General features: G+C 33.9%; 1 protein-coding gene across 1 annotated transcript in view; it reads left to right on the top strand.

Moving 5' to 3' along the window:
• Nucleotides 1-18814, top strand: part of Dip-B (Dipeptidase B) — a 72393-nt gene that overhangs the window by 4823 nt on the left and 48756 nt on the right. Inside the window, exons 3-9 of the mRNA XM_080148919.1 lie at nt 7155-7311; nt 10005-10040; nt 10340-10444; nt 10619-10678; nt 12816-12899; nt 13927-14009; nt 14848-14941. Coding sequence (XP_080005045.1) covers nt 7156-7311; nt 10005-10040; nt 10340-10444; nt 10619-10678; nt 12816-12899; nt 13927-14009; nt 14848-14941 — 618 coding nt within the window. The 5' untranslated portion in view covers nt 7155. The remainder of the gene's footprint in view (nt 1-7154; nt 7312-10004; nt 10041-10339; nt 10445-10618; nt 10679-12815; nt 12900-13926; nt 14010-14847; nt 14942-18814) is intronic.

The raw sequence follows: 18814 nt of genomic DNA, 5'->3' as shown, positions 1-18814 counted from the left end.
CGTTAGTCAGTCAGTCCTAAACAGTTCAACATTTGCTCCATAATTCACTTTGTTCGTTTGTCAATAAATGTTTTGTGCTTCGCTACTTATGGATGTTTTCATCCTTGTTCCATATTATTTATTTACCTCTTTTTCCTTTTATGATACTATCAAGGATATAAAGGGATAAGATAATGGCCAATAAATTGATGCACATTCCCAATGATTATACGCAAATCATCCCTTCTGTAGATTAAAATTAGTTGTTAAACCGTTTGGACACTCAACTTAATAAACTTACAAATCAAAATTAACTCAAAGTCCCAAAAGTTGTTAAGCCAACGAATAAGAAAGCGTTATTGAAAAAAACTTTGGTGACTAGTGTAATAAACAGCCAATTGTCCCCTATCTCTCTGTCTGGATAATATACAGACTTAAATGTGCAATATTATTTTCTCGTATTCATGCGAAACCGATTAACATCCATTCGAAAAGCTATGTCTAACATTGACTTATATCCAGTTTTCTACGAATAGAAAAATGTACAATCATAAGATTAAAACCAGTTTTTTTAGACCGTGCCTTCGGCATCTCGGGTCTAAAAAAACTGGTTTTAATCTTATAATTGTACATTTTATATCCACGGAAAGCTTTTTAAAATACGATGCGAGAAATAACTATTCTCACCTTAATAAAGATAGTCCTTGATTATTATTTGCATAATTACATTATAAACTTATAATTGATTATACTTTCAACATTTAAGTAAGTATTTGACTTCTATAATATAATTACATTTATTGGATTAAGGGGGGGGGGAAGTTTTGACACATTTGCGTAAACAGGAAGCATAGGCTTTATCTTTGGACTGAGAGGATAGGTTATTAGAGATAAAATCATCCTTATATAATGAATTTTCCCAAGTTTTAAGATTTTTTGGATAGGCCTCCAGGTTCCGGAGCTCCAGGCCTCCAGGTGGTTTCTGGACAGGTAAAAAAAATAAAAATTTCTTATTTGAAGAGTTAGAGGTGAGTTTATAAAACAAAATAAGCTTCTTTTAATATATTATTTACATATTTAAAGAAAAAATTACAATCGACCTCCAGGTTCAGGTGCTGCAGGCCTCCAGGTGGCCTCTGGAGAGGTAAAAATTAAAATTTCTTATTTGAAGAGTTAGAGGTGAGTTTATAAAACAAAATAAGCTTCTTTCACTATATTATTTACATATTTAAAGAAAAAATTACAATCGGCCTCCAGGTTCAGGTGCTGTAGGCCTCCAGGTGGCCTCTGGACAGGTAAAAATTAAAATTTCTTTTGTGAAGAGTTAGAGGTGAGTTTATAAAACAAAATAAGCTTCTTTTAATATATTATTTACATATTTAAAGAAAAAGTTACAATCGGCCTCCAAGTTCAGGTGCTGCAGGCCTCCAGGTGGCCTCTGGACAGGTAAAAAATTAAAATTTCTTATTTGAAGAGCTAGAGGTAAGTTTATAAAACAACATAAGCGTATTTTTAGATGTTATTTACACATTTGAAGAAAAATATACAATCGGTCTCCAGGTTCAGGTGCTGCAGGCCTCCAGGTGGCCTCTCAGCAGGTAAAAAATTAAAATTTCTTATTTGAAGAGCTAGAGGTAGGTTTATAAAACAATATATGCGTATTTTTAAATGTTATTTGCATATTAAAAGAAAAAATTACCATCAGCCTCCAGGTTCAGGTGCTGCAGGCCTCCAGGTGGCCTCTGGACAGGTAATAAATTAAAATTTCTTATTTGAAGAGCTAGAGGTAAATTTATAAAACAATATAAGCTTCTTTTAATATATTTTTTACATATTTAAAGAAAAAATTACAATCGGCCTCCAGGTTCAGGTGCTGCAGGCCTCCAGGTGGCCTCTGGAGAGGTAGAAAATTAAAATTTCTTATTTGAAGAGCTAGAGGTAAGTTTATAAAACAATATATGCGTATTTTTAAATGTTATTTGCATATTAAAAGAAAAAATTACCATCAGCCTCCAGGTTCAGGTGCTGCAGGCCTCCAGGTGGCCTCTGGACAAGTAGAAAATTAAAATTTCTTATTTGAAGAGCTAGAGGTAAATTTATAAAACAATATAAGCTTCTTTTGATATATTTTTTACATATTTAAAGAAAAAATTACAATCGGCCTCCAGGTTCAGGTGCTGCAGGCCTCCAGGTGGCCTTTGGACAGGTAAAAAGTATAAATTTCTTATTTAAAGAGCTAGAGGTAAGTTTATAAAACAATATAAGCGTATTTTTAGATGTTATTTGCATAATTGAAGAAAAAATTACCATCATCATCCAGGTTCATGTACTGAAGGCCTCCAGGTGGTCTCGGGACAGGTAAAAAATTAAAATTTCTTATTTCAACAGTTAGAGGTAAATTTGTTAAACAAAATAAGCTCATCTTTGGATGTTTTTTTGTACATATTAAGAAAAAAATGAAATGGGCCTCCAGGTTCAGGTGCTGCATGCCTTCAGGTGGTCTCTGGACAGGTTAAAAATCAAATTTCTTACTTGAAGAGTTATGGGTTAACTTATAAACAACTTATGCATATTTTTTTAATGTTATCTTCATATTATTCAGGTGCTGATGGCCTACAGGTGGACTTGGGAGAAGTAAAAAATCTAAATTTCTTACTTGTTGAGGCCGATTGTAATTTTTTCTTTAAATATGTAAATAATATAGTGAAAGAAGCTTATTTTGTTTAATAAACTTACCTCTGACTCTTCATATAAGAAATTCTAATTTTTACCTGTCCAGAGGCCACCTGGAGGCCTGCAGCACCTTAACCTGGAGGCCGATTGTAATTTTTTCTTTAAATATGTAAATAATATATTGAAAGAAGCTTATGTTGTTTTATAAACTTACCTCTGACTGTTAAAATAAGAAATTTTTATTTGTGTTACCTGTCCAGAGGCCACCTGGAGGCCTGCAGCACCTGAACCTGAAGGCTGATGGTAATTTATTCTTTTAATATGCAAATAACATCTAAACATACGCTTATATTGTTTTATAAACTTAACTCTAGATCTTCAAACAAGAAATTTACAATTTTTACCTGTCCAGAGGCCACCTGGAGGCCTGCAGCACCTGAACCTGAAGGCCGATTGTAATTACTTCTTCAAATGTGTAAATAACATTTAAAAATACGCTTATATTGTTTTATAAACTTACCTCTAGCTCTTCAAATAAGAAATTTTAATTTTTTACCTGTCGAGAGGCCACCTGGAGGCCTGCAGCACCTGAACCTGAAGGCTGATGGTAATTTATTCTTTTAATATGCAAATAACATCTAAACATACGCTTATATTGTTTTATAAACTTAACTCTAGCTCTTCAAATAAGAAATTTTAATTTTCTACCTCTCCAGAGGCCACCTGGAGGCCTGCAGCACCTGAACCTGAAGGCTGATGGTATTTTTTTCTTTTAATATGCAAATAACATTGAAAAATACGCATATATTGTTTTATAAACTTACCTCTAGCTCTTCAAATAAGAAATTTTAATTTTTTACCTGTCGAGAGGCCACCTGGAGGCCTGCAGCACCTGAACCTGGAGACCGATTGTATTTTTTTTCTTCAAATGTGTAAATAACATCTAAAAATACGCTTATGTTGTTTTATAAACTTACCTCTAGCTCTTCAAATAAGAAATTTTAATTTTTTACCTGTCCAGAGTCCACCTGGAGGCCTGCAGCACCTGAACTTGGAGGCCGATTGTAACTTTTTCTTTAAATATGTAAATAATATATTAAAAGAAGCTTATTTTGTTTTATAAACTCACCTCTAACTCTTCAAATAAGAAATTTTAATTTTTACCTGTCCAGAGGCCACCTGGAGGCCTGCAGCACCTGAACCTGGAGGCCGATTGTAATTTTTTCTTTAAATATGTAAATAATATAGTGAAAGAAGCTTATTTTGTTTTATAAACTCACCTCTAACTCTTCAAATAAGAAATTTTAATTTTTACCTGTCCAGAGGCCACCTGGAGGCCTGCAGCACCTGAACCTGAAGGCCGATTGTAATTTTTTCTTTAAATATGTAAATAATATAGTGAAAGATGCTTATTTTGTTTTATAAACTCACCTCTAACTCTTCAAATAAGAAATTTTAATTTTTACCTCTCCAGAGGCCACCTGGAGGCCTGCAGCACCTGAACCTGGAGGTCGATTGTAATTTTTTCTTTAAATATGTAAATAATATATTAAAAGAAGCTTATTTTGTTTTATAAACTCACCTCTAACTCTTCAAATAAGAAATTTTTATTTTTTTTACCTGTCCAGAAACCACCTGGAGGCCTGGAGCTCCGGAACCTGGAGGCCTATCCAAAAAATCTTAAAACTTGGGAAAATTCATTATATAAGGATGATTTTATCTCTAATAACCTATCCTCTCAGTCCAAAGATAAAGCCTATGCTTCCTGTTTACGCAAATGTGTCAAAACTTCCCCCCCCCCCTTTATTTGCGGCTTTATTTCCATTTTAGATATTATAATTAATTAAAAATAATTAGGGTTGGACCGTCCGTACGTCCGTAACAAAAATCTCTAGGCCACTCCACACACCTTAAACATAGTCCTTGTCTTAATTGTGGTGTAAAGCGTTTATTTGCGTTATAGATAAACAACCTTTTGATTGCACGACCTTTGTGTTAAAAGTCATAACTGTGCATGGTTATTAGTTGTGCCTGTTTTGGGCCAAGGCATTCTTCCTACTCTATTTATGTCGCGCACCTGACATAGCAGCAGTAGGAACCATTTCTAACGCCTTTAGTCATGATTCCAATGACAACAAAGTACAGTGTTATAAGCGAAGCATCTCGTTAATCAAGTCTTAAAAATGTAAGTATGTCATTAAACAATATCCTGCATTTGAGCAGTTTTTCAACAGATCTACTTACAATTTTGTTTCGTACGACTTTGATACATTTATATTTTGATTATTCAGTTCTGACACTTAATACAAGTGTTAATGTCTGTTTGTCCTACCGCTTCATTGCTTCGCTTTTATGGATGTTGTCATCCTTGTTTACCTCCTATATAAATATTTGACTTGCATTAGCAAAGTACATTACGTCGATTTATCTCAATTTGTGACATTTTCGCCTTTTTATACAATTTTCAAAAGAATTTAAGTCAATACAGGGACAAGCTTGTCCATAAGTAACGCAGCACTAACAAGCTAATAATAAAGATTTTAAGTAGTTTTGGGCTTTAACCGTTTAAAGTTTTTGAATGATTGCTTATACGAGCGTTGACTTTTTATAGGAAGTTTTTTAATACCTAATAGGCTTAAATTAATTCTTTCTATGTAAAGTGTAGAGGAGGTTTTTTTTTAGCAGATTTATTTATTAATTTAGTGTTCTTGTTTCAAAGGGGGGGGGGGGGCGGAAGTGACACTTTTTGAAACCAAAACTAAAAGTCAACAAAGGAACTCAACTAAAAAAAGAGTTACAGGTCTGAGATTTTGCATGGCCGTTGCTTTATAGGGGTACAAAATGGAACTGTGAAGAAACGGCGGCGCAACCGCTGAATATTGCCGTTTTCCGCCGAAATTTTTTTTGCCTTTTCTAGGCGGTTTTCGGCGGTTGCGCCGCCGTTTCTTCACAGTTCCATATTGTACCCCTATAAAGCAACTGCCATGCAAAATCTCAGACCTGTAACTCTTTTTTTAGTTGAGTTCCTTTGACTTTTAGTTTTGGTTTCAAAAAGTGTCACTTTCGCCCCCCCCCCCCCTTTAACAGGTTGTTTGTATTTATAATGATATATTAAAGGCATAGTTGTCCTTGTTTTTTCAACACTTTTCTAAGTAAAGGTATATACTACCTAATGGATATAGAATATACGTGGACATTATGACAGGGGGAAAATTGTCGTCAATTTAGGTTGCTAACATGAAGGATATCATTTATTGGTCAGTTCCTTTATCTAGCAGTAGGAGGGAGATGGGGGTAAAGTGGTTGGATCAGGGGTATCCTTATTTTAGCCAGCTACAAGTTTCACGTTATAAGAGTACATGATAATATGGTGTAAGATCCAACGAATCCATTTATATACTATACTGTACACCAATTTTCAATCAATCACTCTATATTCAGTTTTAGAACAAAATTTATATTGCATTTTACTACCTAAGCTTCAAAATAGTTTTATTCACGACGTACTTTTATAAATGACTGACTGTCCGTTCGTCCATCAGTTAGTGCGTAAAAAAAGTGTTTAATGAAGGGGTAAATGAACAGTTGTCTGTAAATTACACCCGTACCAAAAGTTTTATAACCCCATCATCGTATTCGTTGACAACATTAGTTACTTTTTTTCTAACTAGAAATGTCCAAACTTTTCAACCAATAAGGGGGGGGGGGTTAATGCAACCATCTCGTAATCAATGTATAAATGGCACTTAAAATTCGAATTTTGATCTGAAATTTTGCATGAGTAATCCTTGGTAGGTCTATTTTCCCTAAATCGAAAAAAAAGTTGAAAAAGTAACGGCTAACGGCTCAGCCGTTTTTTGGCCATTTTTAGGGCAAATCTGTCATAAATTACGTAGAAATCAACTTTTTGAAACATATTTTTGCTTTAAATCATGTGAAATGATACAAAAAAAACATTTTTTAGATTTCTAGTACCAGCAACTATCGGCTAGAACCGTTTGAAAACGTTTTGGATCGGAAAAGAGCATTATGTGGAGAGAGGTTTCGTGGTGGATTTCGCTTGAAAATACCCAACAAATGGCTAAACGGATGAGCCGCCAGCCGTTAGCCGCTACTTTTTGTTCGATTTAGGGAAAATAGACCTACCAAGGATTACTCATGCAAAATTTCAGATCAAAATTCGAATTCTAAGTGCCATTTATACATTGATTACGAGATGGTTGCATTAAAAACCCTCCCCCTTTAATCCACAGGAGTTATTATGTTTTATCACCATTGGGGTTGTATATAATTTTTTGCCCACAGTCTTATCCCTCCAAGATTAGAATCCAATGTCCTATAAACGTAGTCAACATGTAAAATTAGACTTCCAGACAAAGGTGCAGCAATTAAATGATAAGTTATCTTAAGGAGATACGTCTAAGGTCCAATACCCCTAAGCTATTAGTCGCTGGTCTAATAATAAAAAATTGCTCAACATTTTAACTTTTTATGTATTTCAGAATGACTCTGCCCACCGTGTGTGTGGGTGACTTAGAGTCGGACAAGTATGACGCCATCGTCCTTGTGTCGCCGCTGGCAACCATGGACGGATTCCATGCGAAGCTGAAGTCCGCGCTGGAGCCGGTTCTCGCCTTAGACGGCTCTGCTAAGGGCAAGGTAGGTTTGGTGTGCTTTCATTTCCACTAAATGACATAGTTTTATAACCCCAAGTTATTCTACACAGGATTTATTTTTTTCCCTGCTGCAAAATATTTCCTGCCCCCCCCCTAGTTTTTCTCCTTTAAGGAAAGGGAAAAAAGTTTTCATTACTCTTTATTTTATTCTTTTCACCCCTTCCCACATATTTTTCTTGTTTTTTTTTCCCATAAATGATTGGGAAAAAAGGAAAAAATAGTTTAGGATTCTTCATTTATTTCCCCCTTTTACATATTTTTTATTCCCTTCCCTGTTAGCAGGGGATCCCGTGCAGAATATATACACCCCTGACACTATTTTTAATAAAAGTTAGTAACACATTTCATGATAGTTTGATTGAGAATGTTATTGTTCATGATCACGTTTTCATCCAAATGCTTCAAAAAAGTCAATTAGAATTAATTTCAAGAAGTTTAAAGTAAGTTTTGTAGTTTAAAAGTTGTTTTTAATTAAAGTCTGGAGACATTAAATTAAAAAAAGACTTAAGATCACAGAATTTTAGTTATTCAGCTCATACCAACAATGAAATTAAGTAAAAAAAACTACGAAACCTATAGGTGATTTTCATCTGTCGTTGGGGAGCGACACATAGAATTTACGAACGTATACAGACGTACGTCTGGTAATGTTGAGTTGAGGCCGAGGGGCTTTTGAAATCGTACAAAATCTTATCATGCTAAGTTTGAAATTGATAGGACAGTTCTAATATCAATGCCTATATGAAAGATATAAGGTTTCCGTCCGTGAGTGACAACCGAATAGAGCGACATTAATGATAAAAAAGCTTCGCTTTGAACAAAGATAATAGTACAGTTTTTAAAGTTTTAGTCTACAACTTTAGCTGACTGAAACCTTAATGAATAATAAGAACTATGGGTTAGGGACGGACGGCTATGTGGACCGACTCAAATTATAGAAAAGTTCCGCTTTAAACATAGAAAAAAAATTCAGTTATTTAAGTATTTAAATTTTTGAAAAGCAGAAAAGATAAAAGCTTTCCGTTGGAGACGGACAGCTGTGACAATAAGGGGTGGGGGGGGGGGGGGGTTAATGCAACCATTTCGTAATCAATGATTAAATGGTACTTAGAATTCGAATTTCGATGTAAAATTTTTAATGAGTAATCCTTGGTAGGTCTATTTTCCCTAAATCGAGTTGGAAAAGTTGGAAAATTAACGGCTAACGGCTGGCGGCTCAGTCGTTTAGCCATCATTTTTTTTTTTAACTATTTTCAACGGAAATCCATCACGAAACCTTTCTCCACATCATACTCTTTTCCGCTCCAAAACGTTTTCAACGGATCTAGCTGGTAATAGAAATCTAAAAAATGTTTGTTTTTGTATCATTTCACAAGATTGAAAGCAAAAATATGTTTCAAACAGTTTATTCCTACGTAATTTATGTCAGATTTGTCCTATAAATAGCAAAAAAAAACGGCTAAACGGCTAAGCCGTTAGCTGTTACTTTTTCAAGTTTTCGTTCAATTTAGGGATAATAGACCTACCAAGGATTACTCATGCAAAATTTCAGATCAAAATTCGAATTCTAAGTGCCATTTATACATTGATTACGAGATGGTTGCATTAAACCCCCCCTTATAGAAATGCTTCGCTTTTATTAAAGTAAAAATGTATTTGTAACTTTAGCTGGCGAAAAAGTTGAAGGCAAAATGTTTAGGATGTGAGTTTATAAAAAAGTTTATTCAAAAATTGTTTCTCTGTTTTCTCCAATATTTTGACAAAATTAAATATCTGCTTTTTCAGCATGCATATGATACGTCAGTGTTTAGTAGTACAGGGTTAGGGAAATGGAAGAAAAAAATAGGATCTAGTGCCGTTCGCGGTAAAATGTTCCTTGTAACGATTATCTCCAAAAAAAATCTATGAATTTTTAAGGCTGCTAACGTTGGGGCGTATAGATTAGGCTCGCAACAAATTTTTACCGACATTTAATTTGTATATCACGAGTAATACTAGATTATTGGATGACAAAATAATAAACCTGCACATAGATGAAATCAATGTACAAAGATATCTTTAATTGATAATTTTCTTCCTTCAACCTATCCCTGTATTCTACGTCACAGCTTGATTTTTGAACATTATTTTATTACTGGTTTAATTTTCTTAGTAGGTTGGGGGTGATTCGAGTTTAGTTCATTTTACAAAGTTATTATTTTTTAATAAAAAATTCCATAAATTGTGTTTACCAAGGATGATTTTGTTCCAAATTAGCGTAGCATCAGAAATCTCAAGAACAGTTGATTGTAAAACAGCTGGAATTTTTGTAAATTCAATGAATATAATAAGGATTAAATTGTAAGAAGATGAACATTAATGGCACCTTAAAAGAGATTATAAGAAAAGTTTCAATGTTTATGCCTTATTGTAAACTACATCTAAAGGATATGTTTTTAAAGAAGTAAAAAGAAGGCTCTAAAACCCTTGGACCTATGTGAGTGAAACTTACTTAATAGTAAATTTCATATTGAATATTTAAAGTATTTGAGTGAGTAGTTATTTAAATCTTCAGCTTTAAGGGAAAAAACCTTGCAACTTAACATAAAGACACTCTGTTTTCTTGTTAAATCTAGTACCTAGTCAAATGCCTTGATGAGGTCTAAAATGCACAAATTAAAGTATATTTATTTTCAGGGATGCACTCTTGTTCCAGTAGATCTTCCAGCTAAGGTAAACAATCTGTTTTAATGTGATTTCTTTTCAATATTGAGTTAATAGCCCATATAAGTAGGACAGCTTCTTATTGAATAGGGTATGTCCGTCTGATAGTCCATAAAAGTACTTTAGCTGAAAAGATCCTCCCGCCCCATATTTTAGATTTTAAAAATATTAGGGGGAGGGGGTTGGGTTCTGTGTGCATCAAGGCACTTTGAGGCAAAACCCTGAATTCAATCTATTCGAATTGATTTTAATTTAAAGTCAACAGTTAGTTTAATGTTAGCAATTAAAAATATCTATTTTTTTTGTAGAGACTTGTGTACTCCAACACTGGACCAGTGGATCGTGATTATGATGATCTGCGCAGGTTCTCGGATGCCGGATTTGCTGGCGTCAAACGTGCTCTGGCCGCAGGAATAATTTTACAAATAAACTGAGGATTAAGCAAAATTAAGCTAATGTCGTTTTTTTTCTGTATGTGCTATCATTTGCTTTATTTTTATTAACATTACGGTACAATTTAAGGGAGATAAAAAATATTGGTCAAAAACTAGAATCTATTTGAGTTTGAAATTAATTGGGTTACAGGAGCCAAAAGCCCCTTGCTGGTTGCCCAAGGTTCCATGCCCTATTGTGGAAACTCTAAGGAGGTAATGCAATAGATAGATACATAAAAACAAACCTATGTACGACTACGTAAATGAAAAAAATATATAGATGTATTGCATAAATTGCAGCATAGGAGTAGGTAGTTTTCTATTTTAAAGATAAATAAACATAGATTTTTAGGAAGTACTTAGGTTTTTTCTTACAATCGCAGTGTCATAGAAAATTACTACCTACCATGTTACTTAGAAATGGCGGGAAATTTATTCTTATCATCTATCTATCATACACTTACAGAAAGCGCTTCTACCTTTGTTCCCCCGAAAAATGGCGGGAAAATTACAGCGTGGCCACATTTTTCAGTACACTGAAAATATTCAGTATTCTTCAGTATTTGGAAATTGGGGGTTCAGTATTTTCAGTAAATACTGAATATTCAGTATTTGAAAATTTTATCCAGTATTTTTCAGTTTTTGGAAATTTTCATGATTCAGTATTTTCAATTTCATTATTTCTTAAATTCCAAAAAATTTTGCATAAATAAGATGTTTTTTCAAGTAGTTGATGTCAGATTTTTTTCGGCGCTTCGCGCCTCACTTTACTTTCCTTTAAATTACCCTATAACTTTGTACATTAATTTTGCTTTTTTTATGGTAATCATAGACGTCCAGGGGGGGGGGGGTAAAGTGGCGATTACCCCCCCCCCCCCCTCAAACGAATTTTTTTTCATTTCCCCCCCCCCCAAACAATTTGCTTCGCGCGCATTTTTAATACTAAATATTTAATAAAATTTAAATTACCCCCCCAAAAAATTTTACCCTGGGGGGTAAATTTTGGGGGGAGTAAACAAAATTTAGCCCTGCCAACAGATTTCAGGGGGGGTAATTACCCCTCCCAAGCAAATTTTCCCCCGGGGTAAAAATTTTGGGGGGGGGTAAAAAAAATCTTCGCGCGCCATTTTACCCCCCCAAAAGCGAATTACCCCCCCCCCTTAAAAAAAATTCTACCCCCCCCCTAAAATAAAAAGCTTGGACGTCTATGATGGTAATATACATTTTTTTTTCAATTTCATCTCAAATATAAATTATTTAGATATTTGAGACGCTTTTATACAGTATTTTTTTGTCTATTAATAGAATTTATAATCTAAGGTGAGTACTGATTATTGAAGGTAAAGTTTTTTAGCATGCTCTTAACTCAACTAAAAAGTATTTAAGTTTTGTAATCATTTAAAATATTTATCAGTCATTTTCTGCTTAATTGGTGCAAGTAAATCTAAGAGGCATAATTAAAAGATCTTTAAAATATCCCCCTAATAATAAAGCTATGATATATGAAATTTTGAAATGAGGAATCGTATAAAAAAATACTTATTCAGTATTTGTATTTTTTTGTTCAGTATTTCAGTATTTTTTCTTATTTTAGGATTCAGTATTTTCAGTATTTCCTTTTTTTTCTACAGTATCAGTATTTTTTTGGTTGTGGCCACACTGAAATTATACTGCGTTTGTGGGTGTGTTTAACCATAATTTCTTATGTTTTTGGACCTTTTGTTATAATATTTACAAGTTTAAATTGTGATAATACTGTTTTTATTATTCACTAATATAATTAGGCAAGTTTGTGTGTTCTACTATAAGGAATGGCAGGAACCTTTGTTCTTTTTAAATGGCTTTAGAACTATTTTAATTATTCACCAATCTATTTAGGCAACTTTGTGTACTTTACGTGGAGGAATGGCTGCCCCTATGTTCTTTTTAAAGGGCTATAGAACTTTTTAAATTATTCACCAATCTATTTAGGCAATTCTGTGTACTTTACGTGGAGAAATGGCTGCCACTATGTTCTTTTTAAATGGCTATAGAACTATTTTAATTATTCACCAATCTATTTAGGCAATTCTGTGTGCTCTACTGGGAGAAATGGCTGCAACCATTGTTCTTTTCAAATGGCTTTAGAACTATTTTACGTAACTTATTTACCAATCTGTTTAGGTAAATTTGTGTACTTTACGTGGAGGAATGCTGCCACTTATTTTCTTTTTAAATGGCTATAGATATATTTTAATTATTCACCAATCTATTTAGGCAAGTCTTTGTGCCCTACTCGGAGGAATAGCTGCCACTATGTTTTTTTATTAATGACTATAGAACTGTGTTAATTATATACCAATCTGTTTAGGCAAGTCTGTGTGCTCTGCTAGGAGGAATGGCTGCCACCTATGTTCCTTTGGAGATGAGGGAGTCCAACAAAGAGAAGGCTCAGGTTAGTAGCATAGCTATTACTAGACAGTATAACAAGGGGGTGGGGGGGTTAATGCAACCATCTCGTAATCAATGTATAAATGGCACTTAGAATTCGAATTTCGATCTGAAATTTTTCATGAGTAATCCTTGGTAGGTCTATTTTTCCTAAATCGAACAAAAAGTTGAAAAAGTAACGGCTAACGGCTCGGCCGTTTAGCCGCTTTTTGGCTATTTTTAGGGCAAATCTGTCATAAATTACGTAGGAATCAACTTTTTGAAACATATTTTTGCTTTAAATCATGTGAAATGATGCAAAAAGAAACATTTTTAGATTTCTAGTACCAGTAACTACCGGCTAGAACTGTTTGAAAACGTTTTAGAGCAGCAAAGGATATTATGTGGAGATAGGTTTCCTGATGATTTGTCTTGAAAATAAGTCAAAAAATGGCTAAACGGCTGAGCCGCCAGCCGTTAGCGGTTACTTTTCCAACTTTTTGTTCGATTTAGGGAAAATAGGCCTACCAAGGATTACTCATGAAAAGTTTCAGATCGAAATTCGAATTCTAAGTGCCATTTATACATTGATTACGAGATGGTTGCATTAACCCCCCCCCCCCCCCCTCCCCTAATATTAAGAATACCAACCCTTTCTGTAGACGTAATACCTACACAATTAGGATTAGAATGGTGAACTTTGAGTTTGAAACCAGGGACTGTGTTAAAGTTACTTATAGTCGATCACGCGCTTCTTTAGATACATACGATCAACTGCAGTAGCCCGTCTTATTTTGCATTTTCCTAGACGTATTTCATTGATTTTTTTTATTTTCCCCCCTCCTTGGGCAAAAAAAATGGGGTGGGGGGGTGTGACAAGTTTTAGCCGGGGGACAAAATGAATCTTGTGCAGAATATACACCCCTGCAAGCCTCATAAGTTTTTAAATACAAATCTAAGCCTAAAAACATAAAAGATAAATGACAGCTTAAAACTGAAAATGTATTCGCAGCTGCCAACAAGCCGCAAAATTAAATTTTTTCTAATTTCAGAAGGTTGACCTTCTTGGCTGGGCAGGTGACCAGGCCACTCTGGACTATGCCGCTAAGGTCGAGCAGGGCAGAATTGTTGCCAGGTAGTTTGTTATTATGTCCCATACTAGCGGTTACGCCTATAGAGGCCTCTAGGGGCACTTGAGGGGGAGTGGGGGTTGATTTTGACATCTAAATTTTATGTATTTTAGATTTTTTTTCTATGGGCGATAATTCTTATTATTGAAATAATTATAAACCTTCCCAGGACTTATTAGAAGCTACCCTGTAATTTTGAATCTAATCGGTTCGGCAGTTAGCGAGACCCTTCGGTACAAACATACACAAAGACAGTTAGACTTCCTGTTACTATAAGGATAATCAAGAAAGGAGAAATTATACAAATCTTAATCGTTAAGGTACTTTAACAACATCAATTAAAAAACAAGTTCATGGATTGACTAACGAACAAAGTGAGATATGTAGTAGACATTCAGTGATCATAGGAAAAGAATGGGAAACAGATTCTAAATATGAAAATTACGAAACCTTATATGAATATTTATGTCTTTTGTGGCATGACCAACATACTTACGAGACCTACAAACCCAAGTATATGGGACTTCATTTGTCTGTCTTAAACAGCAGCTGAGAAATTCACGTTTACAACATAAAGAAAGGCGGACATATTGAATAAATCAGAAGCTTCGCTTTTAAAAATAACCTTTTATACTAGGTATAATAGCATAACAGTTATTTCTCGCATCGTATTAAAAAAACTGGCCTTAATTTTATGAATGTATATTTTTATATTCGTAGAAAACTGGATAATGATATAATACGATGCTAGACAGTTTTTTTTCGTATGGATGAGAACCGGTTCTAATCCACTGGATATTAAATTAAATTGGTTTTGAATAAATACGAGAAAATTATTTTTAGGGATATTGGAGGTTCCGACCCCGAGAGGATGGCTCCCCCAAGAGTTGAGGAGTATGTCAGGGAGGCATTTAAGGACTCTGGAATTGATATCAAGGTAGGGTATTTTTTTCTCATTGTGTCTTAAGCCCTGCGGAGACCAATCCTGTGGTTCCCCAACCCAGTGGGGCTACCCTCTACCAAAGATAACAAAATTTTAAATGACCAAAGGTATACAAACAAATGAAATACATGGAAAAGTAAAAACTAACCCCCGCCCCTCCTCCTCAATTTCAAATGTTCATATGAAAAAATGTTTTTTATAGTGTTTTAACTGCATCCTATTCATAATACTAATCAGAGAAAAATGGATAGAACAAAGAGACAAAAACTAGTCTTTCCCAAAGTTAAAGTTTAACCCAAAAATAGATGAAAGACAATTTGCTATTTCTTCTCTTTCAATCATTTAAAACTGTGATCTTTATAGCGGGAGTGGTTAATTTAAATACCATTAATCTTTCCCTGTATGACATGTTCATTTTGCATTCCATTTAATCTTGACTGAAATTTGAAGAATTCTTGAGTATACCATAAAATAATATGAATTCTAAGAAATTGTTTACAGAGCTGGATCTTTAAATCATTTTAGTGGTGAGCCAGATCGGGGTGAGCCAACTTTCCACCAATGAGAGCTCAGCATTTTATGAAATGCCGCGCTGTGATTGGCTGAAATTTGGCTCACCCCGATCTGGCTCACCACTAAAATGATTTAAAGATCCAGCTCAGTACTCAGAGAGAGGGATGTCTTAACGCAAGAAATATTTTGATTCAAACATAACGTTGTGCAAAATAAACCCCGAACAAACATATTATGCAAATCTGAATTTTCAAAATAGCAGCTTTATTATTCATTTAGGATGACTTACAATAAATATGAAATGTAGATGCCTCTTTTGGTTACAAAATTCCACTGTTATTTTTTTATTAATCAGCACCAATAAAGCACAAGATCTCAAAAACAGCATTTGGGGGAAATACTGGTGACCAAACATAATATGCAAATCCAAAACAAAGCAATAAAAAAAAGGTTTTTGGGCACTTTTCTCTTCTTTTAAAGATTGATTCTGATAAAATGAAATTTTTTTTAAGGGATATATGCATTAATTATTATGAAATATAGTGTAGAGTAGAAATTAATGATTTTTCTAAATAAGAAATGTTTGAAAAAAATAAATTCGATCCCTATCACTTTAGAGGACAGCTGCTGACCCCCAGTCTTATGGATGAACCTAAATACATGTTAAAGATAAAAATTACCCTGAAAATTATACAAAAATGTTTTTTGGTGTGTTGAAAAAATCTATTCTAAAATCTTGATTTTGAGGATGATGACCTTTAAGATGCCCGTAATGGTGGTGATGGTGCGCCAAATGTTATCAAAGTGCATGTCCATGATGACAACTTATATATTAAACTATGATCCAATTTTTGTAGTCATAGCAGCCTCCAGCCCAGCATTATTAAAAAAGAAAAGAATTGCAATTTTATTTACTTCAATTAATAAGGTGAATACTGTAGTTTTTAGAAGATGGTTATATTTCTTGTCAGAAGGCTCCATTGGAGGCTGCTATGACTACAAAAAAATGGTACATAGGTTAATAGACAAGTTGTTGTAATGGGCATGTACTTAGATAACATTTGGCTCACCATCACCACCAACAGGAGCATCTGAAAGGTCATCGTCCTCAAAATCTTGTGCTTTATTGGTGCTGATTAATAAAAAAATAACAGTGGAATTTTGTAACCAAAAGAGGCATCTACATTTCATATTTATTGTAAAATCATCCTAAATGAATGATAAAGCTGCTATTTTGAAAATTCAGATTTGCATATTATGTTTGTTCGGGGTTTATGTTATCCATTTATTAAAGTAACAGGATATCTGTCTGTCATTATGTAACGAAGGATCTCTATTGTCGTTAAACTGATATGGTTCTCCAGTACAGGATAGCTTGTTAAGGTTTAAACTTTATTTGGAGGAGGGTGGTACCATTAACTTTAAAAGAGAAATCGCCTCTAGAAAAAAATGTTTCTTTTCAAAACCAAAATTGTAAGTGGGGGGGGGGGGGAGAAATAATAGTCTTCAGATTAAATATCCCTCCTTGTGTAACATGTATAATTTTGCATTTGATAATATTTTCAATAATACGCATTTTAAAAAGTGAATGTATTCTGAAAATATGTATTTTTAAGTTTTAGCAATTAATAAGTAGGTAGTTATTATTTGCGTCGTATTATAGACAGCTTTTCGCAGATAGTAAAATGTATAATTAGAAGATTTTTTCTACTTTTCTTGGCCCCGAAGGACGAAATCTTATGATTGTACATTTTTTATATTCGTAGTAAGCTGGATATAATATGATGCTAGACATAGTTTTTTTTGTATGGATGAGAACCGGTTCTTCTTATCCACCGGATTCGAATGAATACGAGAATAGTTATTTCTCGTATCGTATTATAAACGGCTTTCCGCGGATATAGAATGTACAATTATAAGATTAAAACTAGTTTTTTTAGCCCCGAGGTGCCGGAGGCACCGGCTAAAAAAACTGGTTTTAATCTTATGGATATAATACGATGCTAGACATAGTTTTTTCGTATGGATGAGAACCGGTTCCTATCCACCGGATTCGAATGAATACGAGAAAATAAATTCTTTAGGCAATTTGATTTTTATTATGACTCAGAACCGTTTCTAATCTAGCCGATATTAATCGGTTTAATTACTGGAAATTGATTGATATGTTTGGTTTGACCAAAAAAACGGGTTTTATTTTCTAGCATAACACTAAGTACCTACAGAAAATAGAATAGAGTTGCTGCGCTCATAATAACTTGTGATAAATATTTGATGCGCCGAAAATTGAATTTTATTACAAATTCATACTTTTACAAAGTTGGTTCTAGAAAGATAATTTTCATATTATCACATTTGTTCAAGATAGTCCGTTGCAGCTTATACCAAAAACGAAATTGATTCAAAAAAAATTCACGAAACCTATACGTAATTTCAGCTGTCGTTGGGGGGCAACCCATAGTAGAATTAACGACCTCTACATATGCCCCCCAAATATCATTTTAGAATTATTTCGCTTGTTGGTTATACCTTATTTCTAAGTCCGTTTCCATTTTTTCTTAAATTCAATATCTACATAATTTAAGAGAAAAATATCATTCTCCACAACGTAGTTTTGTAATTATTATTAAATATTAATTATGAATTAAAAATTGCACTATGAAGTTTAGAGTCACATAAAGAGATAAATTACGACCATTGTCTTGAGAAACAGCCCTGAACCTTTTAATTCAACTTTAAATAAAAAACTTTATTTTTTAACCCTTTTGTGCATCAAGGTTTTTCTTTTTAGTAGAAGCATTTACTTTATTATTCTACATTTATTGAAATTTGAATGTTTTATGACAGCTTTTTAGACAGCTTTCCTCGGATAGCAAGATAAAAAATATAAGATTAATTCCAGTTTAGTTGGCCCTGAGGGCCCGAAGGCTTGAGCCATTTAAATTGTTGTTTATTTTTAGTAGCGAAGCTACTCTATAATTCACTTTGTCCGTCCGTCCGTCAGTCCGTAACGCTATGGGGGAAATGGGATTTACTCAGCTCCTATAAAAGATAGAAAGCTGAAATTTTTTGACAACATTCCCATCAATAAGGAGCACAATTAACTATAAAACATCAATGGCGGTCAGACGGCTTTTTAGCAGGTTTAGGCTATTTTTTTATTTTCCACATTTTTCCTCATATCTTTGGTGTTTATGGTCCGATTTTCAAAATTTTTTCAGTTAGATATATCAAAATTAAATTTTCCGTCGTTTGAAGAAAACAACAATGACGGTCAGACTGCCTTTTTGAAGTTTTTTTTGGCTATTTTTATATTTTTTACATTTTCCCCCATATCTTTGGTGTTTATGGTCC

This window comes from Acartia tonsa, chromosome 14 (assembly GCF_053477335.1).
Source record: "Acartia tonsa isolate MP-2025a chromosome 14, ASM5347733v1, whole genome shotgun sequence".
In the NCBI taxonomy this organism is placed as follows: Eukaryota; Metazoa; Arthropoda; class Copepoda; order Calanoida; family Acartiidae; genus Acartia; species Acartia tonsa.
The sequence above is the reverse complement of the archived record's forward strand: the minus strand, read 5'-3'. Positions and strand labels throughout refer to the sequence as shown.